At 39.5% G+C, this 21,626-nt stretch overlaps 2 protein-coding genes across 2 annotated transcripts; one reads left to right on the top strand and one right to left on the bottom strand.

The window, feature by feature from the left end:
- The first annotated feature begins 2,257 nt into the window (after positions 1-2,257).
- On the top strand, positions 2,258-5,807 carry LOC112186929 (amino acid transporter AVT6A). The gene is made up of 5 exons (XM_024325498.2): positions 2,258-3,344; positions 3,499-3,651; positions 3,918-4,121; positions 4,510-4,975; positions 5,332-5,807. The coding sequence occupies exons 1-5, from the start codon at positions 2,921-2,923 to the stop codon at positions 5,474-5,476; spliced, it is 1,392 nt and encodes a 463-aa protein (XP_024181266.1). The 5' UTR covers positions 2,258-2,920; the 3' UTR covers positions 5,477-5,807.
- Positions 5,808-9,253: 3,446 nt separating this feature from the next.
- On the bottom strand, positions 9,254-21,374 carry LOC112190317 (cell polarity protein mor2). Its single transcript, XM_024329748.2, has 17 exons — positions 21,061-21,374; positions 20,560-20,678; positions 20,321-20,366; positions 20,106-20,178; positions 19,957-20,014; positions 19,628-19,723; positions 19,170-19,287; positions 18,833-19,099; positions 18,016-18,117; positions 17,514-17,871; positions 17,309-17,422; positions 15,986-16,617; positions 15,666-15,862; positions 15,031-15,253; positions 14,133-14,252; positions 13,172-13,945; positions 9,254-12,648 (listed from the first exon to the last, which is right to left on the bottom strand). Exons 1-17 carry the CDS (start codon positions 21,154-21,156, stop codon positions 9,580-9,582), a joined length of 6,462 nt encoding a protein of 2,153 aa, XP_024185516.1. The 5' UTR covers positions 21,157-21,374; the 3' UTR covers positions 9,254-9,579.
- Between the last annotated feature and the right edge of the window lie 252 nt (positions 21,375-21,626).

The raw sequence follows: 21,626 nt of genomic DNA, 5'->3' as shown, positions 1-21,626 counted from the left end.
TCGGCAGGTCTCGGCAGCGGTTCAGGAATTCTGGAGGCCGGTTCAGGCTGTTTTTGGCCGGTTTTGGAGGTTCTGAGACCGGTTCTGAGCTTCTGGGATCAAGGGCTTTGATATGTGATAGGATTTGGGGGTTTCTTGGAAAGTTGGTAAAATGACCTTGTTCGGATCATGAACTTTCTCTACTCTTATCAATTTCGATTCTAATTCTAGAGCAATTTCGTGCTGATAACGTGTTTCAGAGAAACTGAAGAGTGAATTGGTGAGTATTCCTCTCATATTGAGGGGGTTTATATAGGGTTACAAAGTAGTGTAAAATGCCCTACATACATTAGTATATTTGTTACTCAATTTCTCCACCTCTCAAGGTGCATACCATACAAACCACACATTCTCCACTTCTTAAGTGCATACTCCATGATATAGACATTTACCTATTTACTACAACAACTTCTTAATTGATGTTGTAGCTAGTGTTGGTCTCATGCTTTGGCATTTGCTGCAAGTCATGCTTTTTTGTTTGATGATTTAGGAGTTGAATGTACTAGACGTTTTTATTTGTTAAGCTATTTTTTATTATAGAAAAAAGTATACTATAAAGAAACTCTTGGGCCAATAACTGTTTGATATCTTTCTTTTGATTATTTTTACACTTTCGATCACATCTCTAATCGTCGGGTCACCACGTTCAAGTAAATTGACGGTGTCATAATGAACCTTACGCGGCCATAATGCTTTTTTGAATGGAAAGAAACACATGCGATTCATAACCATGCATTCCAAAAGGAAAAAAATATAAAAACATGTGATGTAGATTCATTTAGAGGTCATTCCAGATTATTAAACTGGCATTAAGAGTTTTAAAATCTTGTATGAATAGATTTGCAGTCTAATGTTGTCCACAATCAGATTAATGATACTTAATTAGCTGCCTAATTAAGATTTCTTGTACTTTATTGCATCAGCAAGTTCACAGCTGTTGCAACCACAGCCTTGTGTTTAATTTTTAAGAATCACTGACCAACCCATTAGTCATTTTCTGTCTTTTATAATCACAATGAAACTAATGGTTTTACTGTTAGCTATGTCATCATTAGCTTACTCTATATGAGTAAGAAGGTGGTTTATTATAAAGTTGGAAACCAAGTGGCCAACATTGAGTTGCTGGCATGGAGAATCCGTCCATAATCGAGATTGACCTTCTTGTAAGGGAGCACCGGAGCAGATGATGGAATATGATGTGAGAAAAGGAAGCACCCACTTGAGAATTATGTGTTCTTCTAGTCTTGTCCTTATTCCTTAATGATGTCTGTAATCTTTAACTTCAACAAGGAAATGACCAACTGTATGAGACCAATGTTTTCTTTTACCGTGAAAGATTAATCTAATCTTAATGTTGAGAAAGAATTAAATATCAATCTATTCATATTGACTCTAAGTCAAGAATATATAAAAACTTTATTATTTTGCCCAACAAAAAAAAATATCATTACTATAGACATTTATAAAATATTTTAAGTTTCTAAAATTGGTTGCAAAGTGAGATTTCATAAATTTGTGCATACACGTATTTTTGTTGGAACGTTGGTATATAACTAATGAAATATTTAGAGTATCCTCAATCTTGTTAGTATCCGTATAAATGATATTTCCCTCATGTTCAGTAAATCTAAAAAATATTTTTCCTTCCCATTCTCTTGAATAAATATTTTTCAACTTGTACAAGTCTTCGATCAACTTATTTTGTTTTTATTTTAATCTTTTAAATAAATAGATTACTAACTACAATTTGCTACTCGTAGGAGTGAAAACATTTTTAAGGTTATAGTCCTCATTGCTTAGAAATGATTTCTTTCGTCTACAGTCATACCTTTAAGGCTTTAATAACAAGAGAAGAAGAAGAAGAAAAATTAACATTTTCTTTTCTTGTGTTTGAAGGTAACTAATGTAACAAATTCAAAATCTTATATGGACCTTCTAAGATTCTCTTCCAATTTCACATCACCACAAATCAACAACTTCCAAGTATTTACACCCTAAGCTTTTCATTCACAAATGACTGAAAATGGGAGCAGTAATTTGGTTGGATTAATAACGAATTTACGGTTTTCCAGGATACCTTCTTCTATAGTTTTAGATGTAGTTCCTTTTTTTGACGTTGACACCAATGGACGTCTCCATTAGTTCATTTACACTTAAAAAAAATAAATAAAGAAACTTCACAAATTTGCATTTGTCGATTTCTTTTCTGTGGAATTGTGGATTACAATTTTCATATTAAATCCTCAATAATTCCACAGAGAAAGCCATCGACATTTTAAATTGTCGTCTTTGTCTGCACCCCCATTATTGATATTTAGTATCATACTTTTCTTGCGTGTGTTTATCTCTTTCTCTGAAATTTTCTGGCTATAAAAATCAAACCTTTTGGAGAATTCTGTCACGTTTCTTGCTGGGTCTGCTGAATTATTGGTCTCTGAATTCTGGGTTTTGATTGGTTTTGGTTTTCGGCGCTTTGCTTTTTTTAAGGGGGGGGAATTGGGTTTTGAAGGTTTGCTCTTTTGGGATTTTCTCTCCCTATTTATATTGAAGAATCACTTCGATTTTCAATCAAATCCTGATACTTTGGCTTCTGGGTTTCAATTTTCTTTTGTGTTTTTCAAAGTTTCTACCCCAAAAACGCTTTGTATGTATATGTTTTATAGTTAATTGGTAGCTGATTTGCAACTGTGATATATTTATTTCATATTGCAAAAGATTCAACCTTTATATTCTCAGCTGGAATTGTATAATATTTGCTGTTTTTAGCATTTGCATTTGGAAATTTTGATCTTTTGATCATCAGCTCTGAATTTGACTATTGGGGTCAATTTTTCATAAGCTTTGAAACAATTGTTGTGAAAAGTTTTGAAGATTTGAAAAGATGACAATTGAGAATATTGCACCAAAGAAGGAGAGGAAGTCAAGAAAGAACAAAGCAATTGTTGATGAAAATGCTCCTTTGTTGCCCAAAAGAGGGGAAGATGTTGGGTTTGATGAGTTTAATGGAGCCTCTTTTACTGGGGCAGTTTTCAATTTATCAACCACAATTGTTGGTGCTGGAATCATGGCTTTGCCTGCAACCATGAAAGTGTTGGGTCTTGGTCTTGGGATCGCCATGATCATATTTATGGCCTTCTTGACTGAGGCTTCAATTGAGCTGATACTCCGGTTCAGCCGAGCCGGAAAGTCTTCTTCTTATGGAAGCCTCATGGGGGATGCCTTTGGAAAATATGGGAAAATTTTGTTGCAGGTAGCTGTGCTAGTCAACAATCTTGGCGTGCTCATTGTGTACATGATTATTATTGGTATGAACTCCACTCTGTTATACTGATTGTATTGTATTTACTCTGTTACAAGTTTCTCGTATGGTAATTGAATTGTGGATTTTTGTTGGTCTAGCTCATAATGATATGTAAAAGATCTGAAGTTTTGTAACCCTCTTGTACTGCTTATGTGAAGGTGACGTGCTTTCGGGGACATCTTCAAATGAAGGGCACCACGCAGGTGTACTTGAAGGATGGTTTGGAGAACATTGGTGGACCGGGCGTACTATTGTTCTTCTTGTAACAACACTTGGAATATTTGCTCCATTGGCAAGCTTTAAGCGAATTGGTGAGTCTTAAGTTAGTATGCAATTTAATTTGACATAACAATATAGGGAGTGAGTATTTGTGATTTGGTTAGAGTTTGAAAATTCTTTGCCCTTCCCGTACATGTTCCTTACTGTAGCTTTTGATTTGTGTTGAAGCAGTGAGGTACTATGTAAATTTTCAGATTTATTGAATTTAGGCCTGTTTTCCGGTGAAACTTAACTGTTTTCCTTTTCTCATTTGGAATTTGAATGTGTTGGTTATCTTACTGGCCCTATTATTTTGCAGATTCATTGAGCTTCACGTCTGCCTTATCCGTTGCCCTTGCGGTTGTGTTTCTTGTTATTACCATTGGAATTACAGTTGTCAAGTTGATTGATGGAAGTATTGGAATGCCCAGAATGCTACCTGATGTTAGTGATGTTTCATCATTCTTCAAATGCTTCACTGTAGTCCCGGTTCTCGTCACTGCTTACATCTGTCACTACAATGGTATGGAATCTGTTTACTTGAACAGCAGTATCTATTTGGTGTTTGGATTGAATTGAATGCTATTTAAGCACCTGTGTAGGCACCACTTCGTGTGCCAGGTTCCTGTATTCTAGGGACTGAACAATCTTGACTAGCATTTCAGAATGTTAAACTGATTCCGCATCTTGATCCTTTTATGATGCTGGCATGTATTTCCCATGGCAGCACCTGTTGATACTTAGAAGTGCTAGTCAGAATTAAAACATCTTGGGTTAATATGCACATAATGATTTACCTACAATGGAGAAACTATGAGAACTGGGTCTAGGAGGTGTCATATTCTATATGTTTTTCACCTTTTAAGTGTCTATGCGTCGAGTAATGATCTTCTTGAATACTTTTTCTGCAGTTCATAGCATCGACAATGAACTTGAAGACTCTACACAGATACGAGGGGTTGTGCAAACCTCACTTGCTTTGTGCTCATCTGTATACATAATGACAAGCCTTTTTGGATTCCTTCTATTTGGGGATGGAACTCTTGATGATGTGCTTGCCAATTTTGATGCCAACCTTGGCATTCCTTGTGGTTCCTTCCTTAATGATGCCGTTCGCGTCAGCTATGCTGCTCACCTTATGCTTGTGTTTCCTGTCGTCTTCTTCCCCTTGCGGCTCAACTTGGATGGCCTTTTCTTTCCCTCTTCAAGGCCTTTGGTTCTTGACAACATGAGATTTGCACTTGTCACAGTTGGGCTGATTGGTATTATCTTCTTGGGTGCAAACTTTATACCCAGCATCTGGGACGCTTTCCAATTCACTGGAGCAACTGCTGCAGTGTGCATCGGGTTCATCTTCCCTGCTGCAATTACACTCAAGTGAGTTTTTGACTTGATCACAAAAACTATCTTTTAGTTCAGGTTTCAACTTGCTTCGGAACAATATGTTTATTGTTGATTTATCTTTCCCAATAATTGATGCCTTATATTTGGAGAATCATAGCTTGTAGAGAAAAGTAACCATTTTGCCTAGAAATTACGGTCACATCATGCATGACACTGTTAGCAGCTATTATCCTTTTTAGCATGAGAGAATATGGAAATTGTTTACTGGATCCCCCGACTCTGCCTTTCTTATTAGTTTTGCAGCGGCTACTTTTTTGAGTGAATAAAAATGAATTAAAATCATTTTTATTTCCAATTAACATTGAGTTTTCTTTCCCTTGGTGCTTCAGGGATCGACACAACATAGCAACTAAGAAGGACAAGATCTTGAGTATTGTTATGATTGTCCTTGCTGTGTTCTCAAACGTGGTGGCAATATATAGCGATGCCTATGCCTTGTTCAAGAATGCCAACACTCCATCACCGCGTGAATGATCTCCAATTCAATTCTCTTATACGAGAATTTGCCAGGTTGTGCTCATGTTTTCAGTGAACCATCAACTGGCTGGATCATATAAACTTTATTAGAAAGGAAAACCAGGGCTTTCCAAGGGGATTGAATAAAAAATAAAGGAACACTCTGCTCAATGTAAAAAGGTGTGTTTGCAACTTTGCTGAGTGTAAGAACTGGGCATCGCAATTCTTTGCCCTCTGCATGTATGTTGTATGAAGTTGTTTCCGACATTGAACTCTGCTATTTTTGGTACTAGAATGAATGAAGTGAGCTGTGAAAAATGAATATATGTATCTTTATATTTGGCATGCATATTTCTAACTCTTGTTTTCTTTGGATATTATTTTATACTTTTTGTGATGAATCTGATGAATCATGAAGGAATAAAGAGAATAGTGACTCTAAACTGATGGTTATTCATTCCTGAACAGGGGGACTTGTATGAGTAGTATCCCAAGTTGGTAGCTCAACAGTGCAATGACATACCATAAACTCGTCGTTTGTAGTGCATGAGTTTTTTTTCATGTGTTTCAATTGACATAACACTAAAATCTCGAATATATTTTTTTATAACTTCTTTTAATTTTGAAAAATTGCAAAAAAAATTGTATCGAATTTTTAAGTTTCATCAGTGTTTAAAAATTATTATTTGAGCAATGAGCCTTCCTCAAAGATGCGGGAACTATAACGCATGATTTTTGGTTAAAATTATGTTCTTATAAAAAAAGTTTCTATAGAGTTGAGGTATGACTCGTTTTTTTTTTTTTATCAAGAAGAAACTTCATTAATAATGAACTAGATACAATGAGTTTTGGCATCATCTCATACACAGAAATGGCCACTGGACTTCACACTAGAACTCCAAAATGACTGACTAACGGAGCCAACAAGGCCCCGACTCAACTTGCACTACAATTAAAAGGCAAAGACAAGATGCGCAGACGCAGTGAATTCTTGATACACAACTTTGTCAACACTAACTCGCCACCCAGAGTCCTCCTGACCTGTCTTTGATCGACCAAGTCTCACTAGTCGTGACTTCGAATCCGACCAAAAATAAATGGGGCCGTGACCACTTACTCAATTTTAACATAAAAATTGCCCACTTGCTCCACTAAGAGTTTTTTAACCCCCTTTACCCAATTTAAACACAAGTGACATTTTTACCCCAATCTAATTAATATACTACAAACTTCTCTCTCCCTCCCCTATCAGAGTTTGATCTCTCTCTCCCTCCCCTATCAGAGCCTGATCTCTCTCTCCCCCCTCCTCCTCGTTGGAGCGTCGGAGCTCTCTCTCTCTCTCTCTCTCTCTCTCTCTCTCTCTCTCTCTCTCTCTCTCTCTCTCTCTCTCTCTCCCCACCCTCCTCCTCAATGGAGCGTCGGAGCACCGGAGTCCGATCCATAGCGGTGAAAACTTCGCTGCAGAAGTCGTCGCCCGGCGAATCGATGACGGTGACGGAACCTTTCCGGCAGATTCTGGGCCATCTCGACTCTGTTTCTCGATCCGGATCTTGGCCGGGTCTTGCTTGGGGAACCCGACGGCGACGAAGATGTAAGGTGGTTGAGGTTGAGATCGGTGGTCGTCGTCGCCCGGCGAGTCGATGATGGTGACGGAACTTTTCCGGCGGATTCTGGGCCATCTCTGCTCTGTTTCTCGATGCGGATCTTGGCTGGGTCTTGCTTGGGGAACCCGACGGCGACGAAGATGTAAGGTGGTTGAGGTTGAGGTTGGTGGTCCGGTCCCATCAACCTTGTTTCGCCAACTCTTCCCATCTCGACGAAGACGATGACGATCCAACTCCGCTCCCCTTACGCAACCGCTCCCCGACCACTCCTGCACCGGCCTCACACTCCGGTGGGTGCCCAGAGATTTTTTTTTTTTTTGGTATACTGAGATTTTTTTTAATTTTTAATTTTTTTTTTTTGTATCTGTAATGTATTCATTTTGGTTCATTTGAGGGCAATAATATGATTATTGGAGGGTACTAATATGATTATTGGGGCAATAATATGATTATTAGGAGGCAATAATATGGTTATTAGGTGGCAATAATATGATTATTGGGGGACAATAATATGATAATAAATTGATCAATTGTGCCTGTAGTGTGTTCATTTTGGTTTTGGGAGTTCATACAATTCACTGGGCGGCAATAATATGATTATTGGAGGCAATAAAATAATTTTTGGGAGGCAATAATATGATTATTGGGGGGCAATAATATGATTACTGGGGGGCAATAATATAATTACTGGGTATTATTGGGGGGTAATAAAATCAGACGCAGGAATCCGGTCACCAGTCTAGTAGCCGGATTCTGGATTCCGGTCACCAATCGTCGGATTCCAGTAACCGGTCTCTCGATTCCGGTAATCGATCGCCTGATTTAGATCACCGGTCGCCGAAGTCCGCTGCCGGCCACTAGTCACCGGAGCACAACATGGTGGAGGATGACTTTTCTCTTTAAGTGAGAAAGAAGGAGAGGGCAAAAAAGTCCTAAAAATAAATAAAAAGAATTAATTGGGTAGTAGGGAAATAATCCCTTAGAGTGTTTTGGGTAAATGGGGTTAAAAAACTGTTAGTGGAGCAAGTGGGCAATTTTGTTGTTAAAATTGAGTAAATGATCATTTTTCCAAATAAAAATGCTGGACCATCAGACCTGAGACTTAATTAAACCCAGGACCATGGCCACCTTAATGTCAACACCGTCAATCCACAAATGCTCCAAATCGCCATCACTTCCGACTCGAGATCAGACAGGAACAATCCCACTAGAAGGCCAAGAATGATTGTCTATGCCAGTATGCCACCGCCAGACATTTTCGCCTCAACTACTGACCTAACTCCAGAACAGTGTTGACCTAACTCCAGAACAGGAACAACCGCTAGACCGCCGACTAAAAGATTGTCTATGCCAAAATTGCAGTACACCCGACCCAACATCTAACCTTAAAACAAAACCTTGATAGTAACTTATTGCTGAAAATCAAAACAAAAGAAACCAAATCCTAATTTTAACATGCAAATAACATAAAATTAACACAGTTTGGGACATGAGCCCAAGCATAGACCCAGGCCCAAACTCCATCTAGCCCAGCAACAAGCCCCTGCCCAAACACCGCAGGTCAAGGCCCAAGCAGGAGAAGCTCCAGCAGCAGGCCGAGCTTGGCTCAAACCCCCCACTGCCGACAGACCACCGACTACCTTGCCTTGCCAGATCCGCCACCCATGATGACCATACCCGTTCATGCCACCACGACCACAGCAAATCCAATCTAGAACGCGCCCAAACCTGCTCAAATCAGATCCCTCCCCAGATTGGATCCAGAGACCAAACCTGGATCGCGCCACCGACCACCCCAGATTGGGCACCACTGAAGGAGGATGAAACTGCCTCTGATCCATGAAGAACCAAATCCGATCCGAACTACCCCGCGCCGCCACGAATTCGAGGCCGCCAGTCAATCTCCGATATCGCGCCGATCCAACTCGGTCCAATCCAATCCCCATTGATCTAAGCCAACAACCCCCCGCCGATGCACGCCGTCGACAAGTACCGCAAGTCCATAACCAAAATCTGACACCCAACTTGGCCTTCCTCTTCCAAATAGCCACCTCGAACACACCAGACTCACACATAGTCGACAAAGCCCGTCCGACGACGGCGCAGGGCTCGCCATCGGACAGGGACGAGAACGCTCACTTTTTCTCTCTCTAGGGTTTTTTCCTGATAGGTTAACTTGGTATGACTCGTATTTAGTTTAACGTTTTTTACTTTTCTTTTATTAACAAGAATAATTGGCAAAAATCAAGAAGGGTCTATACTGTACAGCATATCACAATATTACACTAATAGCTTCACAACCTATATACAACTTGACAACTTCAAAAATGTTACATGCCCCCCTCAATCCCTCATCATCTACTGATGTACATCAAATAATAAACTACCAACTCTTGAAGTTCGATTACATTTCTCCTCATGGTCCTGCCAAGGGTCCTATAAAATGGTGAGTGGAGCAGTGGATTACCTTCTACTGTATAACCCAGCCATATATAAAAAGATACGGATGTTTGGCAGTTATGGGTTCCCAATACTAGTTACGAAAGGAACCAGCCTTCTGTAATCCCTTCTCCTCCCAAGGGCACAGCTGTCAAGAACCCGCCCAAGAATAAGCCGGGTGTTATGCAAAGCCATTTCTCTAGATGAAACTCCAGTTTCAGTTAAGCTCCCTTGTGCTGGTGTTGAACCTGTTCCAAACGGTGATGTCAGACCAAACTGTAGCGGCCCACTACGAGCCTTAAATGAGGTCTGAGGGGCTAGCATCTTATCATCGCTGCTGCCAATCCCATTCTCAAACGACCCAGATTCATGAGGGTGAGAACCTGGCAATGAGCTACAGCTTTGCAGAAGCGCTTCCAATACACTCAGTGCCTCCCAGCACAATGTGCTCTCCACCAACTGGGACACAATCGCATACATGTGTGGACTTTGGGCAGCATCCATTGGCGTGTGCTGGAGCAACGCCTTGAGCATGAGCAATATCACACGCTGATACTCAACAGGCCCTTTCTCCAGTAGCCGTAATAAGTGCCCAAAAGCCAAAGCTGAGTGCTTTGGGAACCACTCATTGCATAATAGTGGCGAGACACAAGCAAGGAGGTTGGTGATACTTTTGATCTCACCACGAGAGTAGATCATAAATACAGTAGCTAATTCGTCTAATGATTTTGCTCTACACCAAACAGAGATGTTGGCAGCAACAGAGCAAGCTTTCTGGTACTGCTGCTGGAGTGGTGAAGCAGGCCCCATCACTGGATCCTTGCTAAGCTGAAAGCAGAGCCAGGGAAGTAAACATGTGATGTGCATCAAGAGTCGTGTCTCTGCATTTCCAAATATAGAGTCACATGAGTGCACTGTGATCCGTGAGAGAACTTCAATGGAAACACCGTGACTAACTGTTGACATAAGTCCTTTAAGAACAAGAGGTTGCACCCCTTCAAATGTTGGCAGATTTCCCCCAGATGCAGACTGGTCATAGCCCATCCTGGATTCCAACCGTTGGAAGTCCCCTATGTCATTACTGGTATCAAGCTCATCCCTAGGCATGCTTGAAAGGAGCACATTTTCTGTTGTTCTGTCTCGGAATGATAGTCGGTCAATCACACGAGAAAAGAGCTCAAGGACTTGGCAGTAGACATGAACAAAATCCGTGTGCATCATAGCTACACAGCCCCAAAACAGTTGGGGGTAAAGTATCACTTTTTCTGGTTCCATGTTCTCCACCATCACTTGCAATGTCAACAGAATTTCCATTATGAAACCCAAAACTGGAGGTACTGGATTTCCTAGGCATCTATGAAGACACCGGAGGAGCAATACACATGTATCACTTGTTACACTAGGCCGCAATGCACGGTAAATCTGATGCGAGCGGCAGGCAAGGTGTCTCGACGTGCACTCCATGGCCCATTTCAGTGCCTCTGCACCCCAAGTCTCTCGAAGATCTCCTTGAAAGAAGATAGCATCTACCATGCTCTGAACTAGTGCAGATAATAGTGCTGCACTTGGAAGTTCAGATCTCACAACCGTGGGGTCCTCATTTTCCCACATCATGCTTCCTCGCTTTGACTGGACATATTTGATCAGGCTCACAACCTGCTGCTTGTTCTCTCCATCACAATTTTCAACCTCATATAGTTCCAAGTGCCTTCCTGCAAGAGAGTATAGAAGATTAACAAGGAGATGTTGACAGTGTTCCAGCACAATGTCTTCTGAACTATCCATCGAAACAAATGTGACATGAAAGAGCAGAGGCAAGTGCTCCCGAAAATCTTCATCATTTTCATATGCAATTTCTGCAAGTAAAATCAATGCTATATCTGCATGAGTCAGTGAATGTTGCTGATGCCCCTGCAAGGCTGACTGCAGTTCTTTAGCACTGATGCCATGCATGGCAACCCCAGAGTGCAACCCATCTTCACCAGAATTTGGAGTATCAATAAGGTAGTCTCCACTGTCCCGGGACACATGGCGACTCCGCAGACTTCCAGTTGAACTTCTCACCCCCATTAAAGGCCCCGACATATTTACTAATGCTGGAAGGAGCTGGCCTGATCTGCCTGCATTTGCAGGAACAATGTTCAGCTCAGGAGGCATTGGACCTATAGGGCCTGAGATACTTCGGCCTGTCACACCTGCAGTCCGCCAGCTGAGGCTCCCACTAGTATTCCTTAACGGACCATCAAGAGAACCCCGAACAAGTAATGGTGACATGTGTGGCTGGATGTCCACAAGAGATGCAATTTGGGGAACAGCAGGCCCTTGAGAGAATTCCAAGACAAAATTTCCACCAGCATCACCCTTATTTGCAGTCGGACCAATTGGATCTATGCTATCCTCCAGCATCCGCTGAGCCAACTGGTAGACCAGGTGATCAATTGTACGCTGAGGACATACCCGTGCTAAATATAAACTTACTCGCTTTGCAACAGAGAAATATGTAGCAAACGCACCACTAATTTCTGCAGATGCATTTGAATCACAGTCCTCTATCCCTTTCGTGATTAAGAAATCCAAAACAGGGCTAATGTTCCTTGGCTTGCTAGCAATAGTGCTCCAAAGTTTCTCAATTTCATCAGGGAAGTGATCACCATGCCGCCATGTTACATAGTAAAGGCTTTTCAGTAATCTTTCGCTCCATCCCGAGTCCTTAAGTTTCCAGAAATTTAGATTCTCAATCCAAGGAGCCATGCATGTTAAGACCTGATGTTGTGCAATTATATCAACAGCATCAAGTTGCCTTTGCATAATCTCCTCGCAAAGGAGCTGACTCAACTCAGGATGATCTTTGGCAAGTTTGCATGAGAGCTTGTATTGGAATTGTTGGTAGGAATCAGGAAGGTTACCCACAACAGCAGCCCGATAATTTCCTGAGCCCTCAATGCCATCCTCAGCCCACTCACGAACAGAAAGTGTCTCAAGCATCTGAAGTGCATCATCACGGATTTGTCTTGATGGATCCACCACCTTGTAGAGAATCAGGCTCAAAAGTCTCTGGATTTCACATTTCGGTATCTCTTGGCGCATGTAGACTTCAGCTAGCACACTGAAGTAACCATCAGCTATGGCAGCATCAGAGTAATAGCACTGAAACAAAAGTATCAATTGTTTATAAGAGTGAAAAAGGTATAAAAATAACTAACTAGACCCACACATTATGAGAACCTTACTTATGAGAGAATAAGTTTACAACAGAAATCGGAATATGAACTTATTTAGAACAAAAGGTGCATGCAAGATAATTAACTTTGACAATTTCATTGAAAGCAAAACTGCTTGCATAGTATTCTAAGGTCAGATTGCGTTTTAAGAAGTCAAAACATACATTTGGGGTTGTCAATCCTTCATCAGAGAATATAATGGATATGCTAATGAAGTAACAACCCATCAATTTATTATGTAGTCCAGGAGGATGAAGATTGTTATAAAAAGGAACTGAGCCAATTGACGATGTATAGCATATATAAAATCATAGACTAATTAGCCTTCATGGGTGCAGGAACTGCTCTACATGTATTAGGTGCAGTTACTAAATTCTATGGTAAAGGAACTGCTCTACATGTATTAGATAACAAAGTATTAACATGATGATCAGAGAGGGCATGAATACCTGATCAATACAAGCAGGAAACAGGTCCAAATTTGTTTGTAATAGATTCTTCAGAGCTAGTTTTGCTAAAGAAATGCGATGATGGCCACCCCTATGCCTATCACGACCAGCAGTTCCACGGCCACCTTCTCCTGTGTACTTTGAATAAGATGGAGTTCTAGGATCAGCTGGCGAGTATCCAAATGGAGCCCTAGGCGCAGGCTCATTGAACAAACTGTTGATCCAAGATATAACCCGCCCACTCATCTTTCTCGCATTATCATCAAAGCAAGGCCCATATAGGAGTGAAGCCATAGCATTCATGGAGGCCCACTGGATTGCCTCAACTTGTTCACTCAGTTCTTTATCAAATGATATTTTGTCCACAGAATCTTTTGACCGAGCATTCTGAGAGGACTTGTAACGTTCTACTTCTCGCCGGTAATCACTAACACCGTCTTGACCATAATTGGTGCCTGTTTCATCACACCAGGAAAGAAGAAGATCAAACAATTTCTTTCTAGTCCTAACATCAAATTTCTCTGATTTTGACTCAACAAATTCAGGAGCTAGTGATCTTAAAACAGAAGCAAGTGCATAGCGGAGTGGCTGCATATCTTGGAAGTTTTCAGTAGGAGCTGTTAGGATCTGTCTGGTTGTCTCATCAATGAACTTCAGATAGTGGAGACGGAAAACTGGTTTACGGGCCAGCATGCCAGGCCATACATTCTCAGCAACAGCACGAAATATATTTGCAATATGGATTCGAAGCTCTTCACGGCGAGACTTCTGAATCTGAATCAAAGGGATTTGCATATGGTCAGCCATATTCACCGCAAACAATATTTTACTAATGAAGCACTGTAAGCAATATTTTACTAACATATTCTTAGATGACCAAACAATTTACTTAATTCTACAATATTGCCAAAATGACATAATTATCTTTGGATGAGACTTTAGGAGTTCAAAAATACAGTACCTTCCACTTTGGTTTTCCCTCCGTCTCTGAAGAAACCTCATCAATGAAATTCGCAAGCTCCGTAAACATGATTTCGCATGCTTCAAGATGTGAATGGCCAAGAGTCATTGTGGCGGCATGCTAAACATATAAGGGCCAAATTTAGTCTCGCCAGTCAAAAGGATACAACAGTATGGATTAATCTAAAAGAAAGTGATATAACTATTCTAATTAGATCAAATCCCCTTATATATATTAAAGCATTGTTGAGCAAGTAATATGATAGCATCTTTCATGACCCCCATGCTGACCAAAGCACATATATATCATCTCTCCCTATGAATACTACAATCATCTTCCTTCTTCATTCTTTAAAAAAAAAAAAAAAAAAAAAAGGTCTTCCTTCTTACTGTGTCTTCAGTCCATACCAACATTATACAGGAATGTAATAATCCACTGGAAAGAACACATCCTTACACTATCTCCCCACAACAAGGAGTGAAACAGTAATTCCCACAATCATGAAAAACTTAAATGAAAACAAAAGAACAAGAAAAAAAAAATGATGGAATAGGTTTTAAGTGAAGTTTCTCTAATTATCTATTACCATTGCAATGAAATAAAGGTTGTTTAACTGGATTCATTGGCAGGGCTCTGACTAGGAAAAAAACGGAAAATGATAGAGAACATGTCATGACTAACCATTCCAGTAGATCAGGAGATGTACCACATTTTATCATTCAGAACGGTATAACTAACAATCTAACAAAGGAGTGATTCCTAGAACACAACCCATCTACCCTGCCCTTGTTGCAGATCCAACACTTGTTTTCTCAGTTTGAAACATAACAGTGGTGAGACTTAACACGATACACTATCAGAAAACTCAGAAAATTAAATTCCTTCAACTAGTACTCACTATATGCGCCTCAGATCCTGATTTCAGAGATGGGAAAATTAGATGGTAAAGATCCTTGGTGGCAGCTATACTACCAGCTTCTCTACCAATTGGTGGACATGAACATACAAACATTGCATACATGAGCCACTGATCCAATTTGCTGTCTGTATCTTGTGACTGATGAGCCTTCCCACCCAACTCAACAGGTGTTATATGAGCCAGACGTTGCATAACCTCTGTCCTGCAAATAAGGATTGTGTTATGGCAAGATCCAGGACTTTCAATCTTGAATTTGATCAACCTGGAAATCCATATCTTTAAAGAGATGTAGAAGATAAGAGCAAGTGAACAGTTTAAGCATGATCATGTTTTCAGTACATATGGTCTTGCTTTACTAGATAAAATCTTCTCCACTAGAAATCAGATTACATGTTCATAGATTGTTCATCATTATTCCCATGTCATGGAAAAGATAAAGAGTTAACATGTAGCCGTGTGGGTGCAAGCTACAATTTTGTTTTTCACCACAGGGAAAAAAAAATTCTATATTGAATCGCTCTTAAAATATTAGTTCAAACTAATAATTACTTGACTAAGCAAGTGTTGGAAGAGACATGTCTAAAGATAAATAAATGTAAGATAAATATGCTTACTTCGCTTCATGGACAGATCTTGGGCAAAGTTCAGCAGCATATTTGACAAGCTCGCTAAGACACCGAGCCCACCTGTTTTTATCAGGGCTCTCAAATATTATAGATTGAAGTGTCACATCAGGAGGAATTGAGTCAGATTCTCGTCTCAAATCAAATGGGCGCCCAGAATCCCAATAGCAGCTCTGGACGATGTCATCCTGAATCATTAAAAAAATTCACAGATGAAATATGATAATATACAGTATTACAAAACTGCACCTCAAGTAAAAAGGGTGCAGGAGCTTTGATATAGGAAACAGTTATAGAGGAAGATCTCATACCCCATGCTCCTCCAAGACATCGATTATAAAAATTGGTTCAGCTTCATATTTAAGACGGTGATCGGGTTGTGCACACAAAGTGAGGCATCTTATATCATTCCTTAGAGCACGAACACACCGCAATAATTCAAGTGCAGTATGTCTAATTTGGCTATCCACAGAACTAAGGAAGATAAGTCCAACTGCATCTATCTCTGACGCACGGAATTCATTTAAGTCTCCGGATAGACGGAAAGTAGGTTTCCTAATTCCTAAATTTTCCCGCATCACCTGTTCTGCATCTTCAGCATCACATTCCAGCCTATCATCAATCAGACACGCTCTCCAGAAACGCATGAGTTCCAATAGACGACCGAGTGATGTTTGAATGAGAAGAGGGAATTCATCAGGAAGTCGTAGGATGAAGTTCGCCATCCCTCTTGCCACTGCAAAGCGACGGTGGGGAAGGTATCTGACAATCCGGTTCAATACCTGCACTGCTTCCTCACGAACACCAGGATCGATGCTTATCCCATGTTGAGGTATTATCTCAGTAATTTTGTCACTGCGTCCAACTTCTTCTATTAGATATGGTATACATTTTAGCACAGACCGGAAGAGATATCCTTGAGACTTTTCCTTGGTTATAGAATCTGGAAATCAGAAAACTCATTCATTATTGTTATCAAAAAATGTTGCAACGGAAAATTCATTCATTAACTCAAGCAACAAAAGTTGCAACGGAAAATTGAAATTTGAGAATCTTATATTGGCTGGTGGAATAGTTGATAACAGTTGCACAATGATAAAAGTTGGTCCGCTTTGTAAAGCAACAAAGAAAGAATTGGATAGGCTGACGCATACTGATAGAAATAGGAGAGGGGAAGAGAGAGTTATTTAGTAGATCAAGACAGACTGATTCACCAATGACTTGACTCTATACTCAACCTCCTGTGTCTTTAAATATATATATATATATATATATATATATATATATATATATAATAAAATAAAAAGAAGCCTTCCCCATCATATTGCTGGACTATAACAACAAACTTGAATTGATGTTTTTGGATAATTAAGTAGGATATCAATTAAGATGAGGAAAAGAAAAGAAAAGAAAAAGAAAGGGAGTTGCGATTAACATTCCATAATGCTAGTCTACCTCCTTTTGCACATTTTATGTGTGTGTAGTAATATAAAAAATATCAATTTGGAGTGTTGATTGACACAATGCAAGTGATAATATAAACTCCCAACAGAAATCATATGAGCAAAACTTTATCCCTACATTATTGTCTTCACTTGGTTCTATAATTGACATATATTTAGCATGGAAAATACCTATGGTAGTCTTTGGAGATGTGAGAAGAGCCTGACTAAAGATTCGATGACAAGACCTCAAGATGGACTCAATTGCGTTCTTCACTTTGGGAATATAGTGGCCAATATCATGACCTGGTGATGCACGCGGAATCAGTGAAGATCAATTGGAAAATGAAATATTAAAATATATTTGTAATCAAATATTTCTAGGATATGAAAGAACCTTTGAATATTTCCAGACCAACATGCGGGCTTGAAGGTGACATGACAATGGCAAGCAAAGCACGAAGACCAATAACCTTCGCTTCACTAGGACTGTCTTGCTTCAGCAATTCCAGTATCATATGATTCATTGCAAAATCAAGGTTATGATCTGCTATAGTCACACAAAACTCCACAAGTTTATCATGTTGGACATCCTGAGTAAGCATTCCTTTCCTCAAAACCGTTAAGAGCTGTGAAGTTATACTGTCTAAGCAGTCCCATATACGATTAGGAGCCTGATTTGCTGCATGAACACTGAGGTAAAACCTCAAAACTCGGTGAAGACAGTCCAATGCCATGTAACGATGGGTCTTGTCCTGAATGATCAAATCACAGGATGTCATAAAACTTGCATCGAAATGGAAGGCCACAAGGATATGACTCCGACCGCTCAACAAACCAACATGATAAGACCATATCGATACACAGCTTTATCCCCCAGATTTAGTTCTAGAACTTACTCTAAGAAGCTTGTATAGTTGTTCCATGTGAGAGCTTAAATTGTTGTGAAAAATTTGCGGGTCGCCAAGACATAGTAGAAGAGTCACAAGAGGATATCCAACCTGAAACCAAAAGAACTTGTTCACATGGAAAACAAAATATACAAATATGCAAGGGCAGAGAGGAGTAGACATTCTCCGGTTTATTAAAAACTTCATATCTAACAACATTGAGAGAGGGAGGATAACAGTTGATCTGAACTTGTTAAAGGAAATAAATTTATCAAACCCCAAATCACCAATAAACCATCAAAGAGAAAACATTTAAGAGCCATCTTCAGGAGAAAATATAAGTTATAATAAATAAGAACCCTTGTATAAAAAACATAAAAATAAATAAAAAAAGTACTTTTCATCTAGCATATAATAAGAGTGGAAATCAAAATAGCGATGGTGCCACTGTAACTGTGGTTTATAAATTTATCATGACAAACTGCACCATTTAGAAATAAACAAAAAATAGTGCAATCATCAATTCTAAGGCTGCATTTTTGAGTCAAGTACATGAAAGTTGAAAATGTGAAAATTCAAAACATAACATGAAAGATTCAGGATGACCATGATATAGTGTACAGGTAAAAACCAAACTAGTAATAGAGGAATCACATTTCTTCCCATAAAATTTTCTACCAAAATAAATTTGAGGCAACAGAAAAAGTATAAAGGGAAATATTTTCTTCATAATAAGTGAAAGTAGTGTGAATATTATTTTCCACTTTGAGATATCAGAAACCCCAATCACATATAATATGGAGGTAAAAGATTTTTGGTAACTTACAGAAATATGTTTGCTCTGTTTATCCATCCAATGCATGAGTTGTCCTCTTATGCGCCCAACAGCTTCAAACCAGAGTGTTAGTGCAGGCTCTACACCTGAAGGTGGCCACTGGTTTTTTCCACCTTCTGCCAAAGGTGCTAGGATATTTGAAAGCATATTACACAGAGCATGATGAAGCTCACTTTTGCGTTTATGGGGTGCACGATTAAGGGGATTTGCTTTTGCCACAAAGGAGGCAGATGCATTCAGTCCACCCTCAGTTTTAACCTGAAAATTACTAAATTGTTATAGAAATGTCCAGTCCATTTATCCTTTATGAAGGTTGTTTTCCACATACCCCTAACTTTAAGTAGCGCATTCCATTGATGATACTAAGTGTTTCACTCCGGGCAACACTAGTGTCGATACGACGAATACTGAGTTCCATGAAAAAGCGCTCGGTGACAGAACTAAACCTGTAAACCATAATCAGCAGAAAAATAAATTAACTCCACTCAGACAGCTTGATTGTATTGGAAGGTAAACCTAAGATGTGAGGTAGACTAGACTTGCCAAATAATTCTTAAGGTAGACCCAAATTCATCAAGGACAGGTGAAAAAGCATTATTGTAGCAATTATAATGAGGGAAGGATATTAAAAGAGACAGAATCAGCACTGATGCAAATCCACTTCCCTAATGACCTCAACTGAACGTTGTTGTTGTTTTTTTTTTTTTTTTTTTGGGGTTTGGAGATATTGATAATATTCCAATTTCCATCAAATTAAAAGGTATGATAACTTGATAATCCAGTCACCTGATGCGAGATAAGGCACCTAATAGCTGAGCAACTAAGTCCAGAAGAAGTCCTCGCAGATCAACCAATGAAGGATATTCAACCTGGCTAACAACCCTGCAATGAGAGTGGTGAGAGAAAATATACTTATGTTTGCCAATCAATATAAGTATATATGCAAATGAAAAAAAAAAAAAAAAAACTACTGTATATCAAATTTTGTGGCATTTCTGTGGTCTGTTTTTATTTTGAACAAAAGCTTATCAATATCATAAGTCGGCACAAAAAGATTACCACAAACATTAAGTCACAACAGATATCAGAATTCTTACTACCAACAACTACATTACCTGTCAGCATTAATCAGCCAATCAAACACAAAATTTTCAAGCCCAGACCAAAGTTTCTCTGCAACAAGAACAGATCCCATTTAACTTCAATAAATACTACAACTTCTCAAGCCTCTGCATGAAGTATCACAATATGGAATCAAACTAACCAGTAAGTCCCTCCTGTGGACAGCACTCAACAAAGCGAATACATGCTGAGCAAAAAATGCACTCCACTGCAAGCTGAGCTTCATATAAACATTGCACAGAAGTCATAACAATATGCATGGTGAAATATATATAAATGTATATAGCCACACACACACACACACAAAAGAGAGAGGCATAGACATATGATGATATTAATAAGAGAACTCATACAAACCTTCCTTTGGAATGTAGATGCATCATTTGCGCCTTTTGGGGATTCACTGCAACAATAAAAAGATCCTTATGTAGCAAAACAATATGTTCAGAACAAAATAAAATAAAATGATTAACTCAGATCAACAATAGCACTTCACTATATTTTAGCTACACCAATGCCACTATCCAATAAACCCAATACGCATCAAGCACTGTGGAGGTAAAAGAATAACATATCTGGGGAAAAGAGAAGCTTACCTTTCTCTCCATCTTAAAAGAGCTTCTAGAAGAGGTATGGGTGTATGCCGCGCTACCATAGCTAAAGAGTCCAGCACTTGCTCGTATGCAGGGTCAGAAGGTCTGAGGTATTGCCCATCCTGTACATTGCCAATCAAAACCTTGTAAGATATCAACAAACAACGAGCAGTACTAGTTTCGGTTCTACAGATTCCGAGCAGCCTTAGAAGGAACAAGGGTTTCCACTATGATTATTACTATATCCGAAACAAATGTTTGGCAACTATATCATAATAGTATGAACGAATCAACAAACATCCTACTCCTCTAAGCAACTGCACTCAGTTTTTTTTCAAGCTATACATAAACCACACTAATCGGATAATGAGTAAGCGAATTGAAAATGTCTGAAGCAATGAAACTAAGCACAGAAGTGCGAAAACAAGTAGCACAAAGATCTCTCTATCAAAATTGGAGCAATTGAAATGGGATTTAAACCAGAAAAAGAAAAAGAAAAAAGACCTGAGCTTGGGCGGTCTCAATACGACGCCGTGCGAGTGGAAGGAAGCGCTGGAGCAGGGCGTCCACGATGAGCTTCGCGGCGCCTCCCGCCTTCATTTTGCTATCTGTCTCTCTCTCTCTCTCTCTCTTAACGGCAGCTCAGCCCCGCTCGCATCCGAAACCCTAGAAAAGCACAAGAATTTGGGAAATTCTCGGCGCCAATTTTGGATTGGGTAGCGTGATTTTGGAGGTGAATGTGAAATTGGATCGCTGGGGAATCAGTGCTAGCAAAGCTGGAAGAAGAAGAAGAAGAAGAAGCATTTGGGTTTTGGAACTTTTAGAATAACACACTGTTCTTTCCTGTTTCATTATTTCACTGGCTCATTAACACACGTGTGAAGCACATGTCAATCAGCTTTTCCTTTTTTTTTCCTTTTTTCTTATTTGAAAAAAAGAAAAAAAATGCAAAGAGTATCTGATCTTTGTTCTATTAGTAACTTTAGTACCTGATAAAAAAAAGAAAATTACTTTAATACCTGAACTTCAAACCCCAACCCAACTTTAACACCTAAAACACTGTTGGCCGT

Source organism: Rosa chinensis, chromosome 2, assembly GCF_002994745.2.
Source record: "Rosa chinensis cultivar Old Blush chromosome 2, RchiOBHm-V2, whole genome shotgun sequence".
Classification (NCBI taxonomy): Eukaryota; Viridiplantae; Streptophyta; class Magnoliopsida; order Rosales; family Rosaceae; genus Rosa; species Rosa chinensis.
The sequence above is the reverse complement of the archived record's forward strand: the minus strand, read 5'-3'. Positions and strand labels throughout refer to the sequence as shown.

Coding starts and splice junctions, on each gene's coding strand:
- LOC112190317 (XM_024329748.2), bottom strand. CDS start 21,156: ATGAAGGCGGGAGGCGCCGCGAAGCTCATCGTGGACGCCCTGCTCCAG. Junction 20,179..20,320: donor CATCTACATTCCAAAGGAAG/GTTTGTATGAGT, acceptor TATGAAGCTCAG/CTTGCAGTGGAGTGCATTTT. Junction 17,423..17,513: donor TGGTCTGGAAATATTCAAAG/GTTCTTTCATAT, acceptor GTGCATCACCAG/GTCATGATATTGGCCACTAT.
- LOC112186929 (XM_024325498.2), top strand. CDS start 2,921: ATGACAATTGAGAATATTGCACCAAAGAAGGAGAGGAAGTCAAGAAAG. Junction 4,122..4,509: donor TTACATCTGTCACTACAATG/GTATGGAATCTG, acceptor CTTTTTCTGCAG/TTCATAGCATCGACAATGAA. Junction 4,976..5,331: donor CCTGCTGCAATTACACTCAA/GTGAGTTTTTGA, acceptor TTGGTGCTTCAG/GGATCGACACAACATAGCAA.